The 20,485-nt window shown below is 35.7% G+C and overlaps 3 protein-coding genes across 6 annotated transcripts; 2 read left to right on the top strand and 1 right to left on the bottom strand.

Moving 5' to 3' along the window:
* The first annotated feature begins 2,214 nt into the window (after nucleotides 1-2,214).
* Nucleotides 2,215-2,939, top strand: LOC133695639 (small ribosomal subunit protein uS9). Its single transcript, XM_062117553.1, has one exon. It carries the CDS (start codon nucleotides 2,314-2,316, stop codon nucleotides 2,746-2,748), a length of 435 nt encoding a protein of 144 aa, XP_061973537.1. The 5' UTR covers nucleotides 2,215-2,313; the 3' UTR covers nucleotides 2,749-2,939.
* A 1,810-nt stretch (nucleotides 2,940-4,749) lies between these two features.
* LOC133695638 (RAN GTPase-activating protein 2-like) lies at nucleotides 4,750-8,039 on the top strand. Of its 2 annotated transcripts, none has more exons than XM_062117552.1 (2): nucleotides 4,750-5,011; nucleotides 6,073-8,039. In XM_062117552.1, exon 2 carries the CDS (start codon nucleotides 6,084-6,086, stop codon nucleotides 7,704-7,706), a length of 1,623 nt encoding a protein of 540 aa, XP_061973536.1. In that variant the 5' UTR covers nucleotides 4,750-5,011; nucleotides 6,073-6,083; the 3' UTR covers nucleotides 7,707-8,039. The 2 variants fall into 2 exon arrangements, with proteins under 2 accessions (XP_061973536.1, XP_061973535.1); XM_062117551.1 differs by having other exon boundaries at nucleotides 6,060-8,039.
* A 525-nt stretch (nucleotides 8,040-8,564) lies between these two features.
* On the bottom strand, nucleotides 8,565-19,197 carry LOC133695637 (probable ATP-dependent DNA helicase CHR12). Of its 3 annotated transcripts, none has more exons than XM_062117548.1 (12): nucleotides 18,755-19,197; nucleotides 17,766-17,925; nucleotides 17,375-17,439; nucleotides 16,730-16,918; nucleotides 16,162-16,311; nucleotides 15,272-15,664; nucleotides 12,951-13,216; nucleotides 12,619-12,834; nucleotides 11,759-11,966; nucleotides 11,528-11,681; nucleotides 10,409-11,011; nucleotides 8,565-9,724 (listed from the first exon to the last, which is right to left on the bottom strand). In XM_062117548.1, exons 1-12 carry the CDS (start codon nucleotides 18,977-18,979, stop codon nucleotides 8,988-8,990), a joined length of 3,366 nt encoding a protein of 1,121 aa, XP_061973532.1. In that variant the 5' UTR covers nucleotides 18,980-19,197; the 3' UTR covers nucleotides 8,565-8,987. The 3 variants fall into 3 exon arrangements, with proteins under 3 accessions (XP_061973532.1, XP_061973533.1, XP_061973534.1); XM_062117549.1 differs by having other exon boundaries at nucleotides 17,766-17,922; XM_062117550.1 differs by lacking the exon at nucleotides 18,755-19,197 and having other exon boundaries at nucleotides 17,690-17,791.
* Nucleotides 19,198-20,485: the final 1,288 nt, after the last annotated feature.

Here is a 20,485-nt window from a genome sequence, read left to right as displayed (position 1 = left end):
TAAAGCTATATCTAAAAATCTTGGATTTGGCTGTAACGCCTGACTTAAAAGTAATATTTATATGATCTAGATCTAGTTTGCCAATAGTCTTGGATGCGGGTTTGGCTGTAAGGTCGTGTTATAAAAGTGTGATAATTAAATAAATTGATTAAAAAAAATCAATAATAAAAAAAGTAATGAAGAAAAAAAAAATCTGAATTAACTGGGTTAACCCTTTAAATCAGGTTAACCCGTCAAACCTTAAATTCGTGTCGTAAAAGTTTCATAACTAAATAATAAAAAAAATTTGACGGGTTATCCTAGAATTAAATAGGCTAACCAGTCAAATCAGGTTATCTGTCAAACCCGGAATCCGTGTCATGAAAGTTTGATAACTAAATAGAAAAAAATTGAACATTAGCAACCTAAATTAAATAAAAAAAAATTAATTAAAAATAATAATAAAAAAACAAATAAAAGATATAAGCTTGTTACTAATGAGAAAAAAGAAAACAAATCTGAATCAATTGAGTTAACTCGTCAAATCAGGTTAACTTGTCAAACCTGGGATTCGCGTCATGAAAGTTTGATAACTAAATAGAAAAAAAAAATTGACAGGTTAAATGAAAAAAAAATTAACAAACTAAACTAAACGAAAAAAATTGATGAAAAAGTAAAAAAGATAAAAAAAATTCCAGGTTAACCCGTCAAACCAATTTAACCTGTCAAACCCGAGATCCGTCTCATGAAGTTTGATAACTAAATAAAAAAAAATTCACATTAACAAACTAAATTAAATAAAAGAAAATTCATTAAAAAAACACAAAGAAAAAAAAGGCAAAAATAACTCATAAAAGCATTTTAAAAAAAACAAAAAAAAAACAGTTAAGAGTTTTGCACAGTGCACAGTGAAACACTGATGCATAAAAAGCGTTGGAAAAGCTACAGTACTTTTGCCATACCTTATAGAGTATTCTATAATTATAGATGCTCAACTAATTCTCGAGTTTTAACTTTTAACTTTGAAATAAATTTTTTAAAATAAATTTTTTTATAAATATATTAATTTTTTTTAATATTAGTATATTAAAATAATTTAAAAATATAAAATTATTAATTTAAAAAAAATTAATTTTTTAAAGATATTTTAAACGAAAAAACAACCCCACTTCATCAATCCTTGATTGTGCCTTGCATTTCTTTATTACACTTCATATCTTCTCATTTATGAGTTCTGTTGGGCGTAGGAGTGAGTGAAAAAATTAAAAAAAAAATTGAAAAAATCGAATCGTGAAAAAAAACTAATTAAATCGATTAAAATTTTAAAAAACTGACCGGTTTGATTTTGGTTTTATAAGCTTAAAATAAAAAAAAAATTGAACTGAACCGAACTGAACCCAAACCGAAAAAAAATTAGAAAAAAACCGAGCCAAACTTAAAAAATCGAGTCAAACCGGTTTGAACTGGTTTTTGTCATATAAAAACCAAATAGAACTGAAACTGACCGGTTTTAGCTCCAGCTCCCAGAGCTCACTGAACCTCACGAGAAACTCCTCATCTTGGTCTACTTCCATGGTGGAGGCTTCTGCGTTGAGTCTGCCTTCAGCTTGCAGAAACTAAATTCTTGAGAAGCTTGGTTTCTCTGTTCATATGACGCTAATCAATAACAGGCTTATGAAGACGTTAACGTTTAATACAGATACCACCGATAACTAAAAACGTCATTCACTATTAGGACTGGTATCCTATCATAGGATATATCATTTCCCCAGCATGGTAATTGCAAATAAAAATTAATTATATTTATTCATTTTCATCTATTTTATATTTATTCTATTTTTTTTGTTTTTTTAAAGAAAAATATAGATAAATGAATATTATGAAAATATTTTTGAGAAAAAAATAATTTAAGTGTGGTCAATATTGATGAATGAACTAATATACCTCTCATTTTATTTTAAATTCAAAATTAACAAAATTTTAGCTTGGTTTAGCATGGACCTTTGCTAGAACAAAAAGGTTTCCAATAGGTCCATTCAAGCCTTCCCGTCCTAACCTTTTAATTTTAGATTTTGGCCTTCATAAAGGCCCAAGTGACTTTCTCTTGTATAAATTAACGGGCCGCTGGCACCCTCATTCCACAAAACCAATCAGAACCGTCTAATTGCCCCAGAAACCCCTCCCCGCCCTCCACGTCATCAACTCAAAACCCTAAAAGCACCCTCCCCCTTATAACCCTCTTTTACTCGACCCCCTCTTCCCCACTTCCCCGCGAGAGTTTTTAGGCGCTTGGCTGCAACCAAACCCCCAAAAGAAAACCCTAGCCAACCAACCATGGCGGCGCCGAAGGAGTCCGTGCAGTGCTTCGGCAGGAAGAAAACAGCAGTCGCAGTCACCCACTGCAAGCGCGGTCGCGGCCTTATCAAGATCAACGGCTGCCCAATCGAGCTAGTTGAGCCTGAAATCCTCCGATTCAAGGCCTATGAACCAATCCTTCTCCTAGGACGACAACGTTTTGCTGGAGTGGACATGAGGATCCGTGTCAAGGGTGGAGGACACACGTCTCAGATCTATGCGATCAGGCAGAGCATAGCGAAGGCACTTGTGGCGTTTTATCAGAAGTATGTGGATGAGCAGAGCAAGAAGGAGATAAAGGACATTTTGGTGAGGTATGATAGGACTTTGCTTGTTGCTGATCCTAGAAGGTGCGAGACTAAGAAGTTTGGTGGACGTGGTGCCAGAGCCAGGTTCCAGAAATCTTACCGTTGAGCAAACAAGACAGCAGGAGAGGTTTTATGTTTTGATTTTGTTGGACGAACCGTTTTGATTTGGTTATGCCATGCTTATGGATTTTGCTTCTAAGTTTGTTGGATTTTAGGCAAGGCATATTATGATTATTAGTATTACTGCTATGGATTTTCTTATGTCGTATGAATTTATAAAGTTTCATCGAACTGCAATTCTTGGTTTTTGATTTGGTTTTGCTTGTGATTAATTGTTTGCATGCATTAGTTGTGATTTGCTTTCTGGATTGTGCTTATGGAAGTTGAGTTTAGGAATCTTTTGATTCTTATCTGTGAATTAAGTTGCACCATATTTGGCTGCATATAATTGTGATAGAGTACTTGCATAATGCTTACAATAATACAATATAGGCTTAGTTTTTCAGGGAAAATCGTGCCTTTTTAAGATTATTCATTCTGGAGAAGATTAGAGGGTAAGGGGGGGGGGGGGTTGCTTTTGTAAATGGACATTTTTCTTTTTTAACACAGATGGTTTTAATTGGCAAATTTATCATAGGGACTAGTAGAGTTTTGGTACTGGATTAAACATGTGGGTAAGGACAAATCTGCTTGTAGAATGTTGGGTTAGCACAGGTTAGGAATTTGGTGTTTGATGTGTATATAGACTAATTACTCGGAGAATCTTTTTTGTTGATTGTGATTTTTGCTTATGCAATTAGTTTATGCTTTAGCTGGGATTCTCCAGTTAGCGCTGGATTCCTGGTTTATGGAGGTGTTAATGCCTAATATTTTGTGGATACTGTTTTGTGCCGGATGATCCTTTTGTCCATTTTTCTGTGCTTTAATTAACTGAACTATGAGGTGTGAAGGGGGCTGTAAAGACCAACTGATACGATGGTGGTTGATCACCGAATACCACGTTTAGGGCGACGCCAGTTGGTGAAATGAAGAAAAAGAAACTATTAATATGGAAATATATTGAATGATATTTTTTTCTACATATACATATAAAATAATAATATATTAGATTGATTTGAATTAATTCTTTAAACTTATAACTTTAATCATTAGTTTATTATAACTTTTTAGAAAATAAATTAAGAAAACCAGTTTATAATTAAATGATAAAATTATATATAAAAAAAATTAAAAAGTAAAAAAAAAAATAGAGTCAACTTGGGTTAACTTATTAATCTATTAAATCCACAATCAAAGTTAAAATATTAAGATAACTTCATAAATAAATAAAAAAATTACAAAACCCAACCAATTAAAAAAAAACAAAAAAAAAAAAATCTCAAGTTAACCTAGGATATCTTAACCTTTATTTATTAAAAAATCAAAATAATTTTATAAAAAAATAAATAAAAAAATTATGAAGTTCTATTTCCAACAAATCTAATATTAAAGTTTTAAATTGAAAAAAAAATCATGATAATTTCAAGTAAAATAAATATTAAAAAGTAAAATAAAATAAAAAGATTAAGTTATTGAAAGATAAGTACCGGAAATTTAATTAGACATTTAATTAGACGAGTATAAAAATCAATTTCTACCCAGATTAAATCTAAATAATTATTTCAGATTTAATCATGAATAATAATACAAAACATAATCCATGTCTATTGACTATAATCTACGAGATATATTTAACATCAATTCCAGCCTTTCATTAATTTTCAGATTTTCCTCTCGGTGACAAAAAAATAATATTAAATTTCAAGAGATTGTCAAAAGTGATTGCAGTTGCCAGCATCTAGTTTCAATAATTCATGCATAAATGCACAATTCCTCGTCCGAGCATTACACACATCCACGTTGACAGGACTTGCAAATTTGGTTTTGAAGCATCACAAGCCCATTAAACCAGGGGGTAATAAAACAAAACAATTGAATCTAGTCAACCTGTAAGCTCAAAGTCAGGCCCAAAATCAAAATAACGCCAAACAGCAGCGTGACGAAGCGAGCAGAGCCCGAGAGAGACAGTCCAATAACACAAGGTATGTGCGTCCAAAGAGAGAAATCCTGAAAAAACCTACTACGAGTAGAGTATTGTATTTGTGCGTGGGAACTTGAAAGTCCCTTCCTCCTTTTCACTCCCACTCGAAATCTCCATTTCCCTCCACGCGCGCGCACACCCTCTCTCTCACTATACATAAAGATCCATAGAGTATTTAGCTGCCTCTGCTCTTAGGGATACTTACTTCTTGATAATAATATTAAGCATACACAGTTAACGCGCTATCAAAGACAAACAGATTCGCACAGAAAGAGAGAGAAAGGGGAAGGTACTTTCCCTCTTTCTCTCTCCAATCCTATCTTCTCGCTTGTTTAAATCTTACATTTCTAAAGCTTCTTCTGCTTTCTAATTGTTATGACTGATTGATATAACTTGTGATATGATATCGCTAGATCTGTTACATTTCCCACTTCTTTTCTTGATTTAATAAAGATTTTTTTTTATCGTCCTAGCATTAGATCTAGGGGTTCTTTGCTCTCACGTGTTATTATACTATTCATTCGCTAATTTTATTCGCTTTTGCGTATCTCTCTGTTTTTTTCCTTAATATTATTCTGCTATATTATTATTTATTAGCAATTTCTGTACCCAAAATGTTAATGAGTTGATAGTGTTTTTTGTCTGCGAGATAGAAAAATGGGTAGATGATATATAAACGAGTAATATAGGTAGAAAATTGGAGGGATATATGATCTCCACTGAAAAATTGAATCTCTTTTATGTAAAAGGTAGTGACGTATTTTAGATATAATAAAATTGGAATTCTGTAGGAAGGATATCCGTGCAATTATTTTCGTTGAATTAATAATATATTATTGCTATGCGAAGGCACCTTCTGGTGAGTTTGATCGCATCTCATTTTTTTTAGTTGGGGTCTGGAAATGATTTATATGTGTCGCGTGACTCTCCTTATGTTTATGATTTAATGGAGGTTTTTTAGGTTTTCTGATAGAATCAGCCTTCTTAGCGTTTTGGTAGATTTTAGATGCTTACAATTTTATTTTTTTCACTTTGATGACTCTTGTTGAGAATAAAATAACGTTCAGATATACTTTCTTGGATATAGAATCTAGTTCGTAGTCATTATTATCCCGGGGTTGCTCTTTCTTACTACCTCTATAAGCATTTTGTCTATTTAATATTTTGTATTTTTTAGTTTCTTTACTTTCATCAAGCTTGAGAATTGGATGGTTGAGTGCTTTCTAACCTTAATTTTGTGAATATGCCTTTGTTCATTGTTAAGAATATTTCAGCTTTTCTTATTTTCCTTTTCTTTTCTCAATTGGTCCGTTGGATAACATGAAAAAGTTTGTCAGTAAATGTCTGCAGGTTTCTCTGAAATGGATGCCACTGAGTCAAAGTCACAGCCCCGACCATTTTCAATAAAGCTGTGGCCCCCTAGTCAAAACACAAGGCAAATGCTTGTGGTTCGTGTTACCGACAATCTCACTACTAAGTCGATTTTCACCCAGAAATATGGAAGTCTGAGCAAGGAGGAGGCTGAGGAGAATGCAAAAAAAATTGAAGATTTTGCTTTCGCTACTGCAAATGAACACTATGAAAAGGAGCCAGATGGTGATGGAAGTTCTGCAGTACAGCTTTATGCCAAGGAATGCAGCAAGCAAATCTTGGAAGTTCTCAAAAGAGGCCCTTCTAGGAAGGACGACAAAGAAGTTTTGGTGTCTGAAGAAGTTAGTGCACCCCGTGACACCATGTTTGATATATCTAAAGGTGCGCGATCCTTTATTGAGGCGAAGGAGGCCGAGGAAACACTTGAGCCATTAAAAGAGCCAGGAAATTCTTACACTAAAATATGCTTTAGCAATAGAAGCTTTGGTCTAGAAGCAGCTCGTGTTGCTGAACCCATTCTGGCCTCCATTAAGAATCAGCTGAAGGAAGTTGACCTGTCAGATTTTATTGCTGGAAGACCAGAGGCAGAAGCACTTGAAGTAATGAATATATTCTCCACTGCCTTGGAAGGTAGCATTCTCAAGTCCTTGAACCTTTCAAATAATGCCTTGGGTGAGAAGGGTGTTAGGGCTTTTGGGGCACTCCTTAGGTCACAGAGTTGCTTAGAGGAGCTCTACTTAATGAACAATGGCATCTCAGAGGAAGCTGCTGAAGCGGTCTGTGAATTAATTCCTTTGACAGAGAAGCTTAGGGTTCTTCAGTTTCATAACAATATGACTGGAGACAAAGGAGCACTTGCCATCTCTAAGGTTGTGAAGCGCTCTCCCTTACTGGAAGATTTTCGATGTTCCTCCACAAGGGTAGGCTCTGAAGGAGGAGTTGCCTTATCAGAAGCTCTTGACACTTGCACCTATTTGAAGAAGCTTGATTTGCGAGACAATATGTTTGGAGTGGAAGCAGGAGTTGCTCTGAGTAAAGCTCTTTCCAAATATGCTGGTTTGACAGAAGTTTATTTGAGCTATCTTAATTTGGAAGATGAAGGTGCCATGGCTATAGCTAGAGCTCTAAAGGAATCAGCTCCCTCACTGGAAGTCCTGGATATGGCTGGAAATGACATAACAGCTGAAGCTGCTCCTATTGTGGCTGCATGTATAGCAGAGAAGCAACATCTTACCAAGTTGAACTTGGCTGAAAATGAACTCAAGGATGAAGGTGCTATCCAGATCAGTAAGGTCTTGGAAGAAGGCCATCTCCAGCTGAAGGAAGTTGATATGAGCATCAATTCTATACGAAGGGCTGGGGCTCGAGTCTTGGCAAGGGTAGTGGTGCAGAAGCCTGAGTTTAAATTTCTGAATATTGATGGGAATTTTATTTCAGATGAAGGCATTGATGAGGTGAAGGAAATGTTTGAGAAATTCCCAGATAGGCTTGGATCCTTTGATGAGAATGATCCTGAAGGAGGTGATGATGAGGAAGAGTCTGGAGAAGGTGAAGGTGATGAGCATGAGTTGGAAACAAAACTTGAGAAGCTTGAAGTTAACAAAGAGGAATAAAATTGTGCTTTATTTGAATATTTTTCTTTAGCAGATTCTGTTTCATTAGTAGTTATCTTTGGCACACATTGATGTAGGAGACAGTGACAGCATTTTGGATTGACTGTTCTGTTGAATCGTAGCTTGCATGACCAGGACAGTTGCTGTGAGCTGTGATCGGCATCAAATCATAATTGATGTTGTCTGTAGCATAGATTTAGGGAGATCTTTCCATGTTTCCGTATCATCCCTGTATCACATTTTGTCTGTCTGGGGCTTCCAGAGTAGTTGATTAAAATGTGACGGCACTCTATAGTGGATAATAATGCCCAGACTTTCAATTTCTGTTCTCCATTGTTGAGCTTCTGTTCTCTTATCATTTCATACATGCTATATCTATTTACAGTAGTCGAGTTACTTTAGTTTCCTGACTCTTCAGAGAAGTCTTTCGCTTTAGCTTCCCACCTACTCCATCAAAATTCCAAGACTATCAGAACTGTGATGAATGTCGAAAAGGTGCATGCTGGTTTCTGAGCACAAGCATAGCCTCACGAGGTTTGACAGTTGAGAATAAAAGACACCGTTAAGATTTGGAAAGCAAGCTTGAATTTTTTCCTCGCATTTTTCCTTTCCTTTCATTATTGGCGAGGCTATCGGTATTGAATTTTTACCAGTTTTTTAGTTGCTGTATTTTGGCTGGATCATCTGTTTTGCTGCTTTGTCTCGAAAGGAAAAAAAAAATGCTCGTTACAGGATCATCATTCTCAGGTATAGTGTGTTCATAAGAAAACATCATCTTCCAATCCAAGGATGAACTCCAGATGTCTTCCTCGCCAAAAGCCTTATTCCCACATGAAAAATAATCTTGAAAGCCATAAATAATAATAAATGCGCACTTCATAAATTAGGGAATCTCACATTATTGCCAATATGTTACAAGTGCCAACGAATATAAGAGTGGTAATAGCCATGCAGACATCTAGGTTCACCTTTCACCATGCGATCTTATGCCCTCACCTTTTGTATGCGGTTGAAATGTGATGATAATAAGAGGTGCAATTAAATTGGGAAAATGATGCATTGACTGCTGATGTTACAAATGCTAGAATCGATGGACATGGAGGAGCAGGCATGGGAGCAAGTACTGGAAGCAACCCATTTAAGGAGGCGACTTCATAGGACAACAATGGCAGCCCCAAAGAAATCCTGGCGCAATGCAGCAGCAATCAGAAAAGCAGAGGCCTTAGGGATGCTTTCGGATCATCCCATCACTAAACTGTGACGATATTTTGCTCAATTACATCAAGCCCAACCATTTCCTTTTCCGTTGGAATTCTGCCCTCTAGAGTTTGATGATGAACTTGGAATAACATAACTGGATCTCTTCTTCTTATAGGTATTCCAAGTAAATATATGCTTGTTCAAACCACTTTCTCCACCACCTTGTTCAGATTTTTCTGAAACCTGATAATCTGGTTTTTGGGAGACTGCCTCGTCAGACTTGGGTCTTTTGGGGGCTGAAGCGTAGGTATCTTCACTTGTGCCCTCACTTGCCACAGGCGTGTATTCATTCCTCATTTCCAGAACCTTCTTGTCTGTTCTTGCACTATTGCTGGCAGAATCATTGGCTTCAGACCGAGTATGTTCTTGTTTCTTCCCTTTACCTGACAATTTGGACATGTCTTCTCCATTTTCGACAGCCTTAATCCATTGTAAATCACTTAATGTGTCACTGTATATTACCTCCTTTCTTCTCCGCTTTCCCAAGACACCAGTACTATTCTGCTCAAAACCTTTGGCCTTATCTTCCTTGTTATCAGGTGCTTGATATGCCCATTCAGGTACCTCATGCTCTTCCATGAGACGAGATCTGTAATCCTCCTTTTTTCTTCTATCCTTGTCCATATCCTCAAAAATCCGAAACTCTTCTTGAGAACGGGCTGCGAGGCGGTTGATCTCTCTCTCACTTGGGACATCTGTTCCGAGTGAGCTAGTTCCTCTATGCATAATCTCCTCTAACATGTCTTTTCTGTCCTGAGCTGCACTAGCAAAGACATGCCACATTAATGCATTGCTCAATTCATCCAAAAGGAACAAAAAAAGCCTGGCAGAAATTGAGTCCAGCTCATTATGATTCCAATCATCAAAATTTATGAGAAGATTTCAGTTGAAAAGCAAAAGAAGCAATTGACTAATTCCATAAATGATGGAGAACATGATGTTGAGATGGGAAGATTAATAGACCACAGGTTCCTATGATACAGTTCTTCATTAACTGAAATCATGACTGTAAAACAGCTGGAGAATATAGAACCAAGTCAGCCAACATACAGACTTGATGCTTTATCCTATTCAGTAGTTGTAGCAAGTCCAAGATATGTCCAGACCAATGTGCTCACTGCAGTCCTGGTTATTTGCTCAATTATTAATTATAATTAGTGGTTTCAAGAATGTGCACATGTATTTGATGCTACAACTTTTTCTAGATCGAATCAATGACGGCATACCTATCAAAATAACATTAATAAACTGAAGCATGTATGATCCACAGTTGTCACAGCAAAAATTATGAAAATTATCCAGCAGACTGAAGCAATAACACCTTGCCAATAAGAGAGTAAATGAATGCCCCTGGTTGGAGCAATAGCAAACAAAAGAAACATTTCCTTCTTGACTAAATGGATACTTTCTAGCTAAATGCATGGAATTCAAGTAGGATATACCTGTGGACGTTGTATTAAAAAGTCCAGCCTGGATGACCTTGGCATCAATGCCCTTCTTCTGTTTTGCACGCTCCAAGATCACCTCTTCAACCGATCCAACACTAACCAGAACAAAAACTCTGACTTCCTTCTTTTGTCCAATACGATGGGCACGATCCTCTGCCTGCTGGTCCATTTGGGGGTTCCAGTCACTATCAAAAATTATTACAGTATCTGCTGTTTGTAAATTCAAACCGAGACCTCCAGCACGAGTGCTCAAAAGGAACATGAAGTAAGGAGAGTCTGGAGCATTAAATTTCTTTAGTAATGTTCCTCTTTCCTCAGTTTTAGTTGAGCCATCAAGTCTAAGATACTTGTAATCATGAAGTTGCAAATAAATTTCAAGAATGTCCATAAGACGAGTCATTTGTGAGAAAAGCAGGACTCTATGATCAGTTGCATGAAGTTTTGGGAGTAGGCGGTCAAGTAGTTCAAACTTCCCTGATGCTCTCATGATTTCATGCTTCCTCCACATGTTATAATCTCCAACAAAAAGATATGGGTGGTTGCAACACTTCCTGAGCTGCATCGTCAGATTCTGTAGACTCTTAGATTTTCCAGATCCTGTAAATTGATGTTTTCTCATTAAGTTCCAAGTTTTAACACTTTAAGTCAGTACTTTCACAAGATGGATAAACACCACCAAGATACACAATGATGAGGTCACACACAAGAAAAAACACACGTAAACCAGATGAGGAAAATGAGCAAGCATAGCAGGCAGATATATAGAGGAAAAACATGACTTCAAGTTCTCTGTAGAAAGTGGAAGATGATTGATGATAACAAATACACAAGTAATCAAGCTATTTCACAGAAAAAATCGTAGTGGTAGCTAATTAGCATTTCAAATGAGTTCTGGAGCTTCTGTGAGGGTAAAGGAAAGGAAAGGAAAGGAAAGGGGTGGGAAAGACCCAAAAAAACTAGCAGCTTTTCCTTCCAAAGGCAGTAAACATAGATCCCAGGAAATGCCAAACAATCATAGCATATAATGACAAAAAATTCAAAATTGCACCGACAAACAAAGACTGTTAAGAACTCAGGAACATGAATAAACTTTGGGTAGCAGTAGCGACAAACCAGTATGCAGCCCAACTCTGCCCATCTCTGTAACTTGCTGGTAATAAACTTTTTGCCATGCTGACAAATCACATTTTAGTAAAACCTGAGTTTTCCCAGGAAGGTATTTCTCCACCTCATTTTTTTTCCTCCTCAATATGAACGGCCTTATAACCTGAGAATCATGGGAATGAATCAGGATAAAGGCCCAAGAAGACTGCAAAACAAATTTGAAATTTCAAGGGCACCTACATTATGCAAACGACGAATAATCAATAGTTGTTCTTCATCGGTGAGAGAAACTTCACCGCGATCAGCGAAGGGAGCATTAAACCACTCTTCAAATTTATCCTCAGAATTAAAAATATGCGGGAGGAGAAAATTAAGCAAGGACCAGAGTTCCTGCAAGCTGTTCTGTATTGGAGTCCCAGTCAACAGAAGTCTGCGCTTCATCTGATAGCTGCATGCGAGTTAAAATTCAATTAGAAAAGCCTTCACCATGTCTTATGAAATGATGTCCAAGTATTATTGGATTCCAATAAAACTGAGGACATAAGAAATCTTTACAACTTTTCAACAGAAAAGAGCAACCACCTCAAAACACATTGTAAAGTATCATGCCAGTGCCCAGATAATCACAATTTGAATCTTATTAAGTAAAAAGGATGAAAGGAAAAATAATTTTCAATTATTTCATAAAAAAGAATCAGTGTCGCAACAGAAAAGGAATAATTCAAATATGTATCCTGATGCTGCCCGCAAATCCAGGCATCAACTGGACAGATCCAGTATGCTCATACAGTCAGCAGGCAAAAGTTAATTAAATTCCTAGCACTTTCTCTGGAAAGTACATTTTTCAATCCAAAAACAATTTGCTATCCAAAAACTGTTAAGATCCAAACCTAGCCAACCATCATGCTGCTACTAAGATTTTACAATGACATGACCAAATGCCATGCAACCATGCAAACAATGGATGCATGTAGCAAAGAAATGAACATTGAAAGAGATTCAGCTTAAACAATTAAAAGACCTAAACATGGAGCTCATGAGGACATACATAAACTTCAAAATAAAAAATGAGGCAGGTTAGTACACATGTAGCGCCATACCCTCCAATAGTCTTTGCCAGAGCACACTCATGATTCTTTAGTCGATGACCTTCATCAACAATCATGTACTGCCATTGAATTTTTTTCAAAAATGCTTTATCTCTCATGATTAGATCGTAATGCGTGATCAACACCTGAAGATTCCCCTCTCTTGATAACTGTTCCCTTATTGCCTTTCTCTCCTCTAGACATCCATCATAAAGAAAAGCTTTAATTCTGGATGAAGAAGAAGAAAATACATTAGAAATTTTGAAGCAAGCACCACATGAGCATGCTTACTCGTGCAAATGCACCCTGAGAAAGAAACACAGTAAGTAAGTCTTTTTGCATACTCAGCCTCTGAAATCCATGTTGAGAATTCATTGATCCAATTCGGTAGAACAGCCTTTGGAGCAACTATCAGGTGTGGCCCACACACACCTTTTTTCTCCTTGAGATATGCTATCAATGAAATTGTTTGTATTGTTTTCCCCAACCCCATTTCATCAGCTAAAATTCCATTTAAATTGTTGTTGAATAAAGACAGCATCCATTGAAGCCCTTCTAACTGGTATGATCTTAATTGTCCACCTTTAAGCATGTATGGCTGCTCAGTTACCTGCATTACAATGTACAAACAGTTGGATTCTCTTATTAACAGCAGCATGAACAACAAAAGTTGCTTGGAATTTACAATCACCATTCCACGCCTTAAAGCTCAATATAAGCCACATATATGAAGATGCTGCGATGGGAAGATATACTGCCTATTCTGAACTTGTATCATATTTTGGCAGTTCAAGGATATTTCTTACTATAAAGCCCAAAAAGAGTTCAACCAAGGTGGCACTTAACATGGTCTCGTATGCTGAATCCTTACTAGTTTCAGGTTAAATTATTTAGTAATTTGGAGTCCTATTCTATAAATGATGGGCAGGCAGAAACATAATATTTGCTGCTTCGGACAAAAAAGGTGTAACTGGCAGCTTCCTTAAGTCTACAATCTTATAGGAACTCTGAGTGTCAATGTTTTTTTTCTTTGATCCCATGATGACCACCAGCTTTGTTAGAATGTTACAATTAAAATTTCTGAATTCTAGAAACACAAAGAATCTAAGAAAATAAATACCAACAATAGTGGAATAATAACACTAGGTTTATTGGGGGGGGGAAAAACACTTTTTTCATCTTCATCTCTTCTAATCTCCATGACGACAAAACATAGCTGCAAAAATTAGAAAATACCAGGAATGTCTATATTAAAAGAGCCAACATGTGTAACTAGCAGGTTGGAGTGGTACTGACTACTGAGCAACATGGTTCAAATTCTGCTCATGGCAGAGACAGAACAGATTATTAGGGGGGGGACGGGTTACCTCCCACTGTATAGTCCAGGGTATGATGGATCTTCTAATGAACAGGAAAAAATGTTAAAAAAAATGCAGGTCTTCATTTGAGCAGATAATTTTTGCTTTCCAGTTTTCCAGAAAAGTGGAAAGCAGAAATCTATTTTAAAACAAAAGGTTACACCTCTAACCAATAAGCACATTTTGCAGCAGTTTAATCTTTGTTTTTTTGCAAAGTTTAAATACTTTCCACAAGTAAACACACCCAGAGTGTTTTGGTTTGCAACTATAAGCAAACTTGACTGGTGTGATATCATTCCTCTTGCTACCCTTGTTTTGAAAGCTTTGTTGTCTCTTCCTCCTCTCTCTCTCCAAATTCTGATGCTACACTTACCAAGTATTGTTCACAGCACATAAGCAACCTCCAAATTCCTCCTTTCCTTCTCTAGTCACCTCCAAACCCATCCCATCATTATTCTAGCATAAACGATATCTTCACATATTTTTCCAACTCTTTAAACATTAAACAACCTCTTAAAATAAACCCCAAAACTCATTATTATTTAGCTGCTGGCAGATAAAGACTTCATATCAATCTCTTCCAACCAACCTTTAGTCATCAGACATCATTTCTGCAACTGACAATAATTTGCACTGCCTCATCAAATTACAACTCCTAAATCTCCAGTTTCACAGCCATAAACTATTACAAAATGTATGAGAGAAAATTCCCATAGCCTGTCCACATCCAAAGCATAGGACCGTCAAAATTTGCATGTCCTCAAACTAGGCAGCAGTTAGCCTTTGATGCTGAAATCAGCTGATTAGCTGTGCTTTCATAAATCAACCATATTATCTATAAACCAAAAGAAATAACAAAATGAAGCAATCCATGCAACGAAACTCAACTGTCTATCCATCTCAAATAAATGGGAAAAGCAATCCTGAAGACCAAACCCGCTTAAGCAAGATCTTGAAAAGGTTTATCAGGACATAATCTTTTGCACAAGACAGCCACTTATAAGACCCAATTCCATGTGCTTGGACTCAAAAGCTAGGACAGGTAGCCAAACACTCAAGCTTAAGGGAACTGCTATAAGGGACCAGTCAATAAACAGCTTAATCCTTGAGCATTCACTTGCAAGCACCAATTAACTCTCATCTAGTCATTCTTACAAGAGTATGGCAATCTAAACAACACGCCAACTACTTACTCATTGCGGAGACACGCAAAATGATTGGAATTTAAACAATGGAAATCAAACAAAAGATCCACATAGGAAAACCCAGAGATAAAATGATGCAGGGAATAAAGATTCACTATTTACCATCTCCTGAATCGAATGAATGGCTGAGTTGTATTGTCGTTGGCCTTCAAGCAAATCACCAGTATCATCATTAAGATTAGAATCAATGATGACATCTTCCTCAGGATATGTATCCAGTTCACTTTCATTCCTTGAAGCATCCAACTCCGGAGAATCAGCTTCTGAGTCTCTTAAAGGTTCAATGCCATCTGAATGTTTGGAATCTTTTTGGCGCTTGACCGCGGCTCCCAAGTTAGCAAGTAGGTTATTTGTTTCTTCAAGAAGCATTGTAAGTCGTTCATTCTTGCTCTCCTTTACTAACCTCATATATGCTTCTTGATCATCAGCCTTCAGGGCTTGGAGCCTCAGTTTCTCTGCCCGTGTAGCACGCTGCCTTTGCCTTCCATGCCATGCCTGTCAAAATACAGTAACATGATTTGCATTCATCTATCATATGCTATTCTAAGAACAGTAATAAACAGTCAACCTAATAAATTAACAACAGATCTCATCTTCTGGAATTACAGAAAAATATTGAAAGTTACACTAACTAGTTTATTTCTAACATTCTGTAATTAGTCACAAGACACAGATCCATCACAGAACTCAATTTAGCTTTACATGAACATTCTAATGGCAAAGAAGACTTAATTTCATATTACTATCACATAAGAATGCTTTGAAGATTGCCATCTAAACTTTTCCTTTGGATGTGATATCCAATCCCCTCTCCCTTGTTAATAATGTGTACTTCTGATTCATTCAACTCCTCCTTGGCTATCCCTTCAGTTAAACATATAAATTCCGTGTATAAAGGTTCAGAAATCCCCCATCCATGCAAATGTCTGCGCTTCTCAGTTTCATATTAGCAGGAATGAAGTAAGTGGCAAGATAGAAAGACAATAGAATACCTGGATCCCATCATTCCTTTGCTTTCTCCTTTTATGAGTAGCCTGAACTTGCAATTGGAACTCTCTGACAGCGTTAAGTATTTCTGCAAAAAATTTTCTTTTTCTAGTCTCCACATAGTTCCTTTCTTCCTCTTCTAACCTTGACAGCCTCTGCATTGAAGATTTTCACCAAGTGAGAGCATACAACAGAAAACAGTATATTTAACAGCAAACAAATTTTATTTTCTTAGTTATCATATTGCATTGTAGATCTTATTATTCAAAGCTCAATTTTTTTTTCATCTCAACTTACTGTGTTTCTTCTGAGAAGAAAATTATCTTTAGAGAGAGATGACTTTTATTTCAGTTGACATCATATGCCAATGATTGAAAGCTAAGATTGATACATAGCACCAGCATAGCAGTTCAGGACCCCAGTCAACACTATCAAGTTTTAGATTGCCACCTTAGTTAATCAGACAATAGGATATTCTAGCAGATATTATATACAAATGCCCAGATTCCAAAAATCCCCCATTTGTAAGCAAGATGGTTTCACAGAGAGAAAATGAACATTAGAAGAAATAACCTCAGCATCTCGTTTCTTTCGGAATTGATCATCAGCTTCCATGGCAAAAGCATCCCCTATACCATATAGAGGACGAGGCAACCGCATCATACCCCAATCAAAAAGTTGCTTGTCAGGAAACATACAATTCAAACGAAGCCAGTACTCTGAACTCACTTCAGATTGAACTTTGCTTTGCAATTCTGCTAGCTGCCAGAAAAAAATTCATCCCTCAATTTCCAAATAAAACAGTGAACAGAGCCCTTCTATCACCATGGATCCAAAAGCCCCTTTAGCAACATGTCTAACAAAAAATGTAAGATACTAAAATGAAACCAGTCAACCACAATTAATCTAATTTAATTAAATCTAGCTTCTCTTCACAGGTCTCCAAAATCCTTAAGGAAATCAATCCTGAAAGATAAGCTATCAAGCTTTTCCTATTTCTGAAGGGGAAAAGCAGATTTATTATATTTCTGGATATTCATTTGTTTCACCACTCAAGCAGACAGGTTTCTTGGAGAAGCATCGATCACAGTATTAGAAGAACCAAATGTTACCTGCATCCAATTCAGATTGCAACTTGTACTCTATCAAGTATAAGTACAACAGGCAAGCACGAACTTGACAAAACTTTTCAGAGCACTTTTAACGAATTGAACTTACCTTAAGTCCATGAAGTTCGAGTAAACATTTCATTTGCAGGTCTTCACCTCTGGTTGAAGGCAGTTCTGATCCAACACATAAAAACTCATCAATAAATCCTTTCCAAGGATTGTCTACAAGGACAAATCAACGAATAGAGAAAGGACACTGTTACTATTATTAACAAGTTACCAAAATAACTGCCAGCCAAAAAAAAATCATTAAGCCCCAATATCAGCAGGCATAGCAGCCCAGCTCTGTGAATAAGGTATCTTAATCAAGTACCAACAATATGCTAAATCACGAGGACAAGCAAGCAAGCTGAATTAAAATTACCTTGTGAAGCATTTCATGAGCAAGACAAAATAATGTGAAATCCTGAATGTGAAGATTATGTACAAGAAATAGCAACCTTCGAGTTCATTCAAGCGATGCAGGATGTGGCTTTGATATCGATTTTCCCTCAATTCTGCCAGAGAAAAACCCAACATGCAATTTAGCCTTTGCTTTGATAGTGCATCCTCAAATCCAGTCATCAAATCAGTTCTGATGGAAATCCCAGGGTTAACCTGCTGTGTTATGTTAAATCCATATTCCAGAAGCTAGATCAGAAATGACAAATTAACACATGAATTACAGACTTCAATTGCAATATCAACTTCAAACAGCTAGAGCAGTTAACAGGCAAATCTCCATTGGAAAGAAACACTGCACAGTTTGGGAAAATAAAAAGTTGACGTCTTGTTTCTCAATGTAAGAGATTATAAAACTCTAGAATAAAAGGCCTATCAGAAGATCAGAAAAGAAAACCAAAACTCGTCCACATGTTAGCCTTTAAACAAGGTAACACACCAGTGAGACCATTGTAGAAAAGAAAAGGGAAGCCACAGGACTTTTCAACAATAAACGTGTATATCTTTAATAAATACTGTCAACTTTGATCGTCCATTACAAAGACACCAAACATACATATCTAGTCCAAAGATTAAAAATGACAAAACAAAATCCTAGCTGGCAACCACAAAGAAACCTAACCGAAACAATTCTCTACCCTGCATAACTTAATTGACACAATCACAATATTGGGGTTGAAAAGGAATGCAATATTAGTTAAATAATCCATAATATTTCCACACATAACAAGAAGCAATTTCACATATGCAGAGAAGAAAACACAAAATTGACATGACACCAAAATCCCTAACCTCGAAATTCTCCTTTACACCACAAAATCCTAAAATAAATAAATAAATAAATTCCCCTTCAAAAACCCCAAATTTCCAAACTTGTGACATGAATCCCCAACAGAGCATCCAAGTTGCCCCAAAAAACACCCAAATTCACAAAATTAAACAAACCCCAAAACCCCCGAAACCAAAAGGGCATCTCGAGAAAACATACCAATTGGCTTCTCTCTTGGGCCCCACCGTCAAAATCAGCATTACCGACATCTGAATAGATTGAAGAGACGGTGTTGAAAAGATCAAGAGGGAGGGGGAGATTACGAGAGACAAAATTCAGGGCGGAGATCAGAGACTTTGTCTTCTGAACATGGTCTTCTAGTGAGGAGGAGAAGGAGGCGGCTGGAGAGTCTTGTTGAAGGTGGTGCTCAAGCTGAGCAACCATGGCGATTGGCGGGAAGGATTTTAACGGTCTCTTGTTTTTATTTTAAACGGTTTTTGTTTTTGAAGTATCGCTGCTGTGCCTGCGTTTAAGAGGGGTCACAGACACCCGCTTTGAGCTAACTGACTCTATAACTTGCCTGTCTTCGGCATTTTCTCTCGCTCTTTACTCTCTTTTGTTTTTTTTGGAGAGAGAATAGGGGGGGCGGCATACGTTTTGGGTTTACTACTAGTGTTTCCCTTCTTTGTGTATTTCTCACCAAACACGCCTCTATTTCTGTTACATTACCATGATGCCCTTGTTAGCCTATCTGCTACCGTATCCAGCTAATAGCCTGCCCCGGTTAGAGTTTTTGTTTGCCCAGTTAATAGCATGCTTTAACTTTAAAAACCGGTGTTTTTGTTCATCAACCTAGAACTAACCTAATAAAAAATAAATTTTAAAATATAATAAAGTAAAATTTTAAAAAATATATAAAATATAAAAAAATATGAACTTAAAAAAAATAAACTCAAATGAACCTCTAAATATGATCTAGTTTCTAAAACTCGCAATCCAATAAATCTTAAACTAAGGTTCAAATAAAAAACTTAATTCCCAACTAAACTAATTCTAATAGATAAAATCATAGAAAAATATTAATAAAAAAATCTTACAAAAACCAAATAAAAAAAATGAAGGTTTTGAAGAGAAAAAACCTAAGGATGAAATTTGAAAAAAATAAAAAAATAATCCTTAACAAAATAAATAGCAATTAAAAAAATGAGGATTAAATTTGAAAGATTATAAAATCATAAGTAAATGAAATTGAAAAAAAAATATAATTTGATATATTATTTACAAGATAAAAAATAACATGGCTGAAATTGAAAAACAAATTGTAGGGGGGCTAAACCAATAAAAGACAAACCACAAACAAACAAATATATATATATATATATATATATATATATATATATATATAAAAGAAAACACCAACTTAAAAAGGAAAAAAAAACTAACTCGGACGAATCTTTTAAATTTAGTATAATATTTAAAACTCGTAACTCGTGAAATCTTGAACTTGAGTTTAATTAGAAAGCTTAATTTTTGACTAATTTAATTTTGAATGGTGAATTGATAAAAAAAATATTAATAAGAACAATAGTAACAGAAAAAATTGGCAACTCGTGAAATCTTGAACTTGAGTTTAATTAGAAAATTTAATTTTTGACTAATTTAATTTTGAATGATGAAATTGATAAAAAAATATTAATAATAACAATAGTAACAGAAAAAATTGGGATAAAATTTGAGAGAGAAAAACCTAAAGATGATGAAATTTAGAAAAAAAAATAGAAATAACACCAAACAAAATAAATATTAATTAAAAAATAAGAACAATAATTTAAATATTAAAAAAAATAGCATGGGGTAAATTAAAAAATATTTTTACTTTGATGGATTGTTTATATATTAAAAAATGGTAATGGTGAAACTAAAAAGCATTTGTAATTTGATAGATTAAAA

This window comes from Populus nigra, chromosome 6, assembly GCF_951802175.1.
Source record: "Populus nigra chromosome 6, ddPopNigr1.1, whole genome shotgun sequence".
Lineage (NCBI taxonomy): Eukaryota > Viridiplantae > Streptophyta > Magnoliopsida > Malpighiales > Salicaceae > Populus > Populus nigra.
Note: the sequence above shows the minus strand (reverse complement) of the source record. Positions and strands in the feature narration are given on the sequence as shown.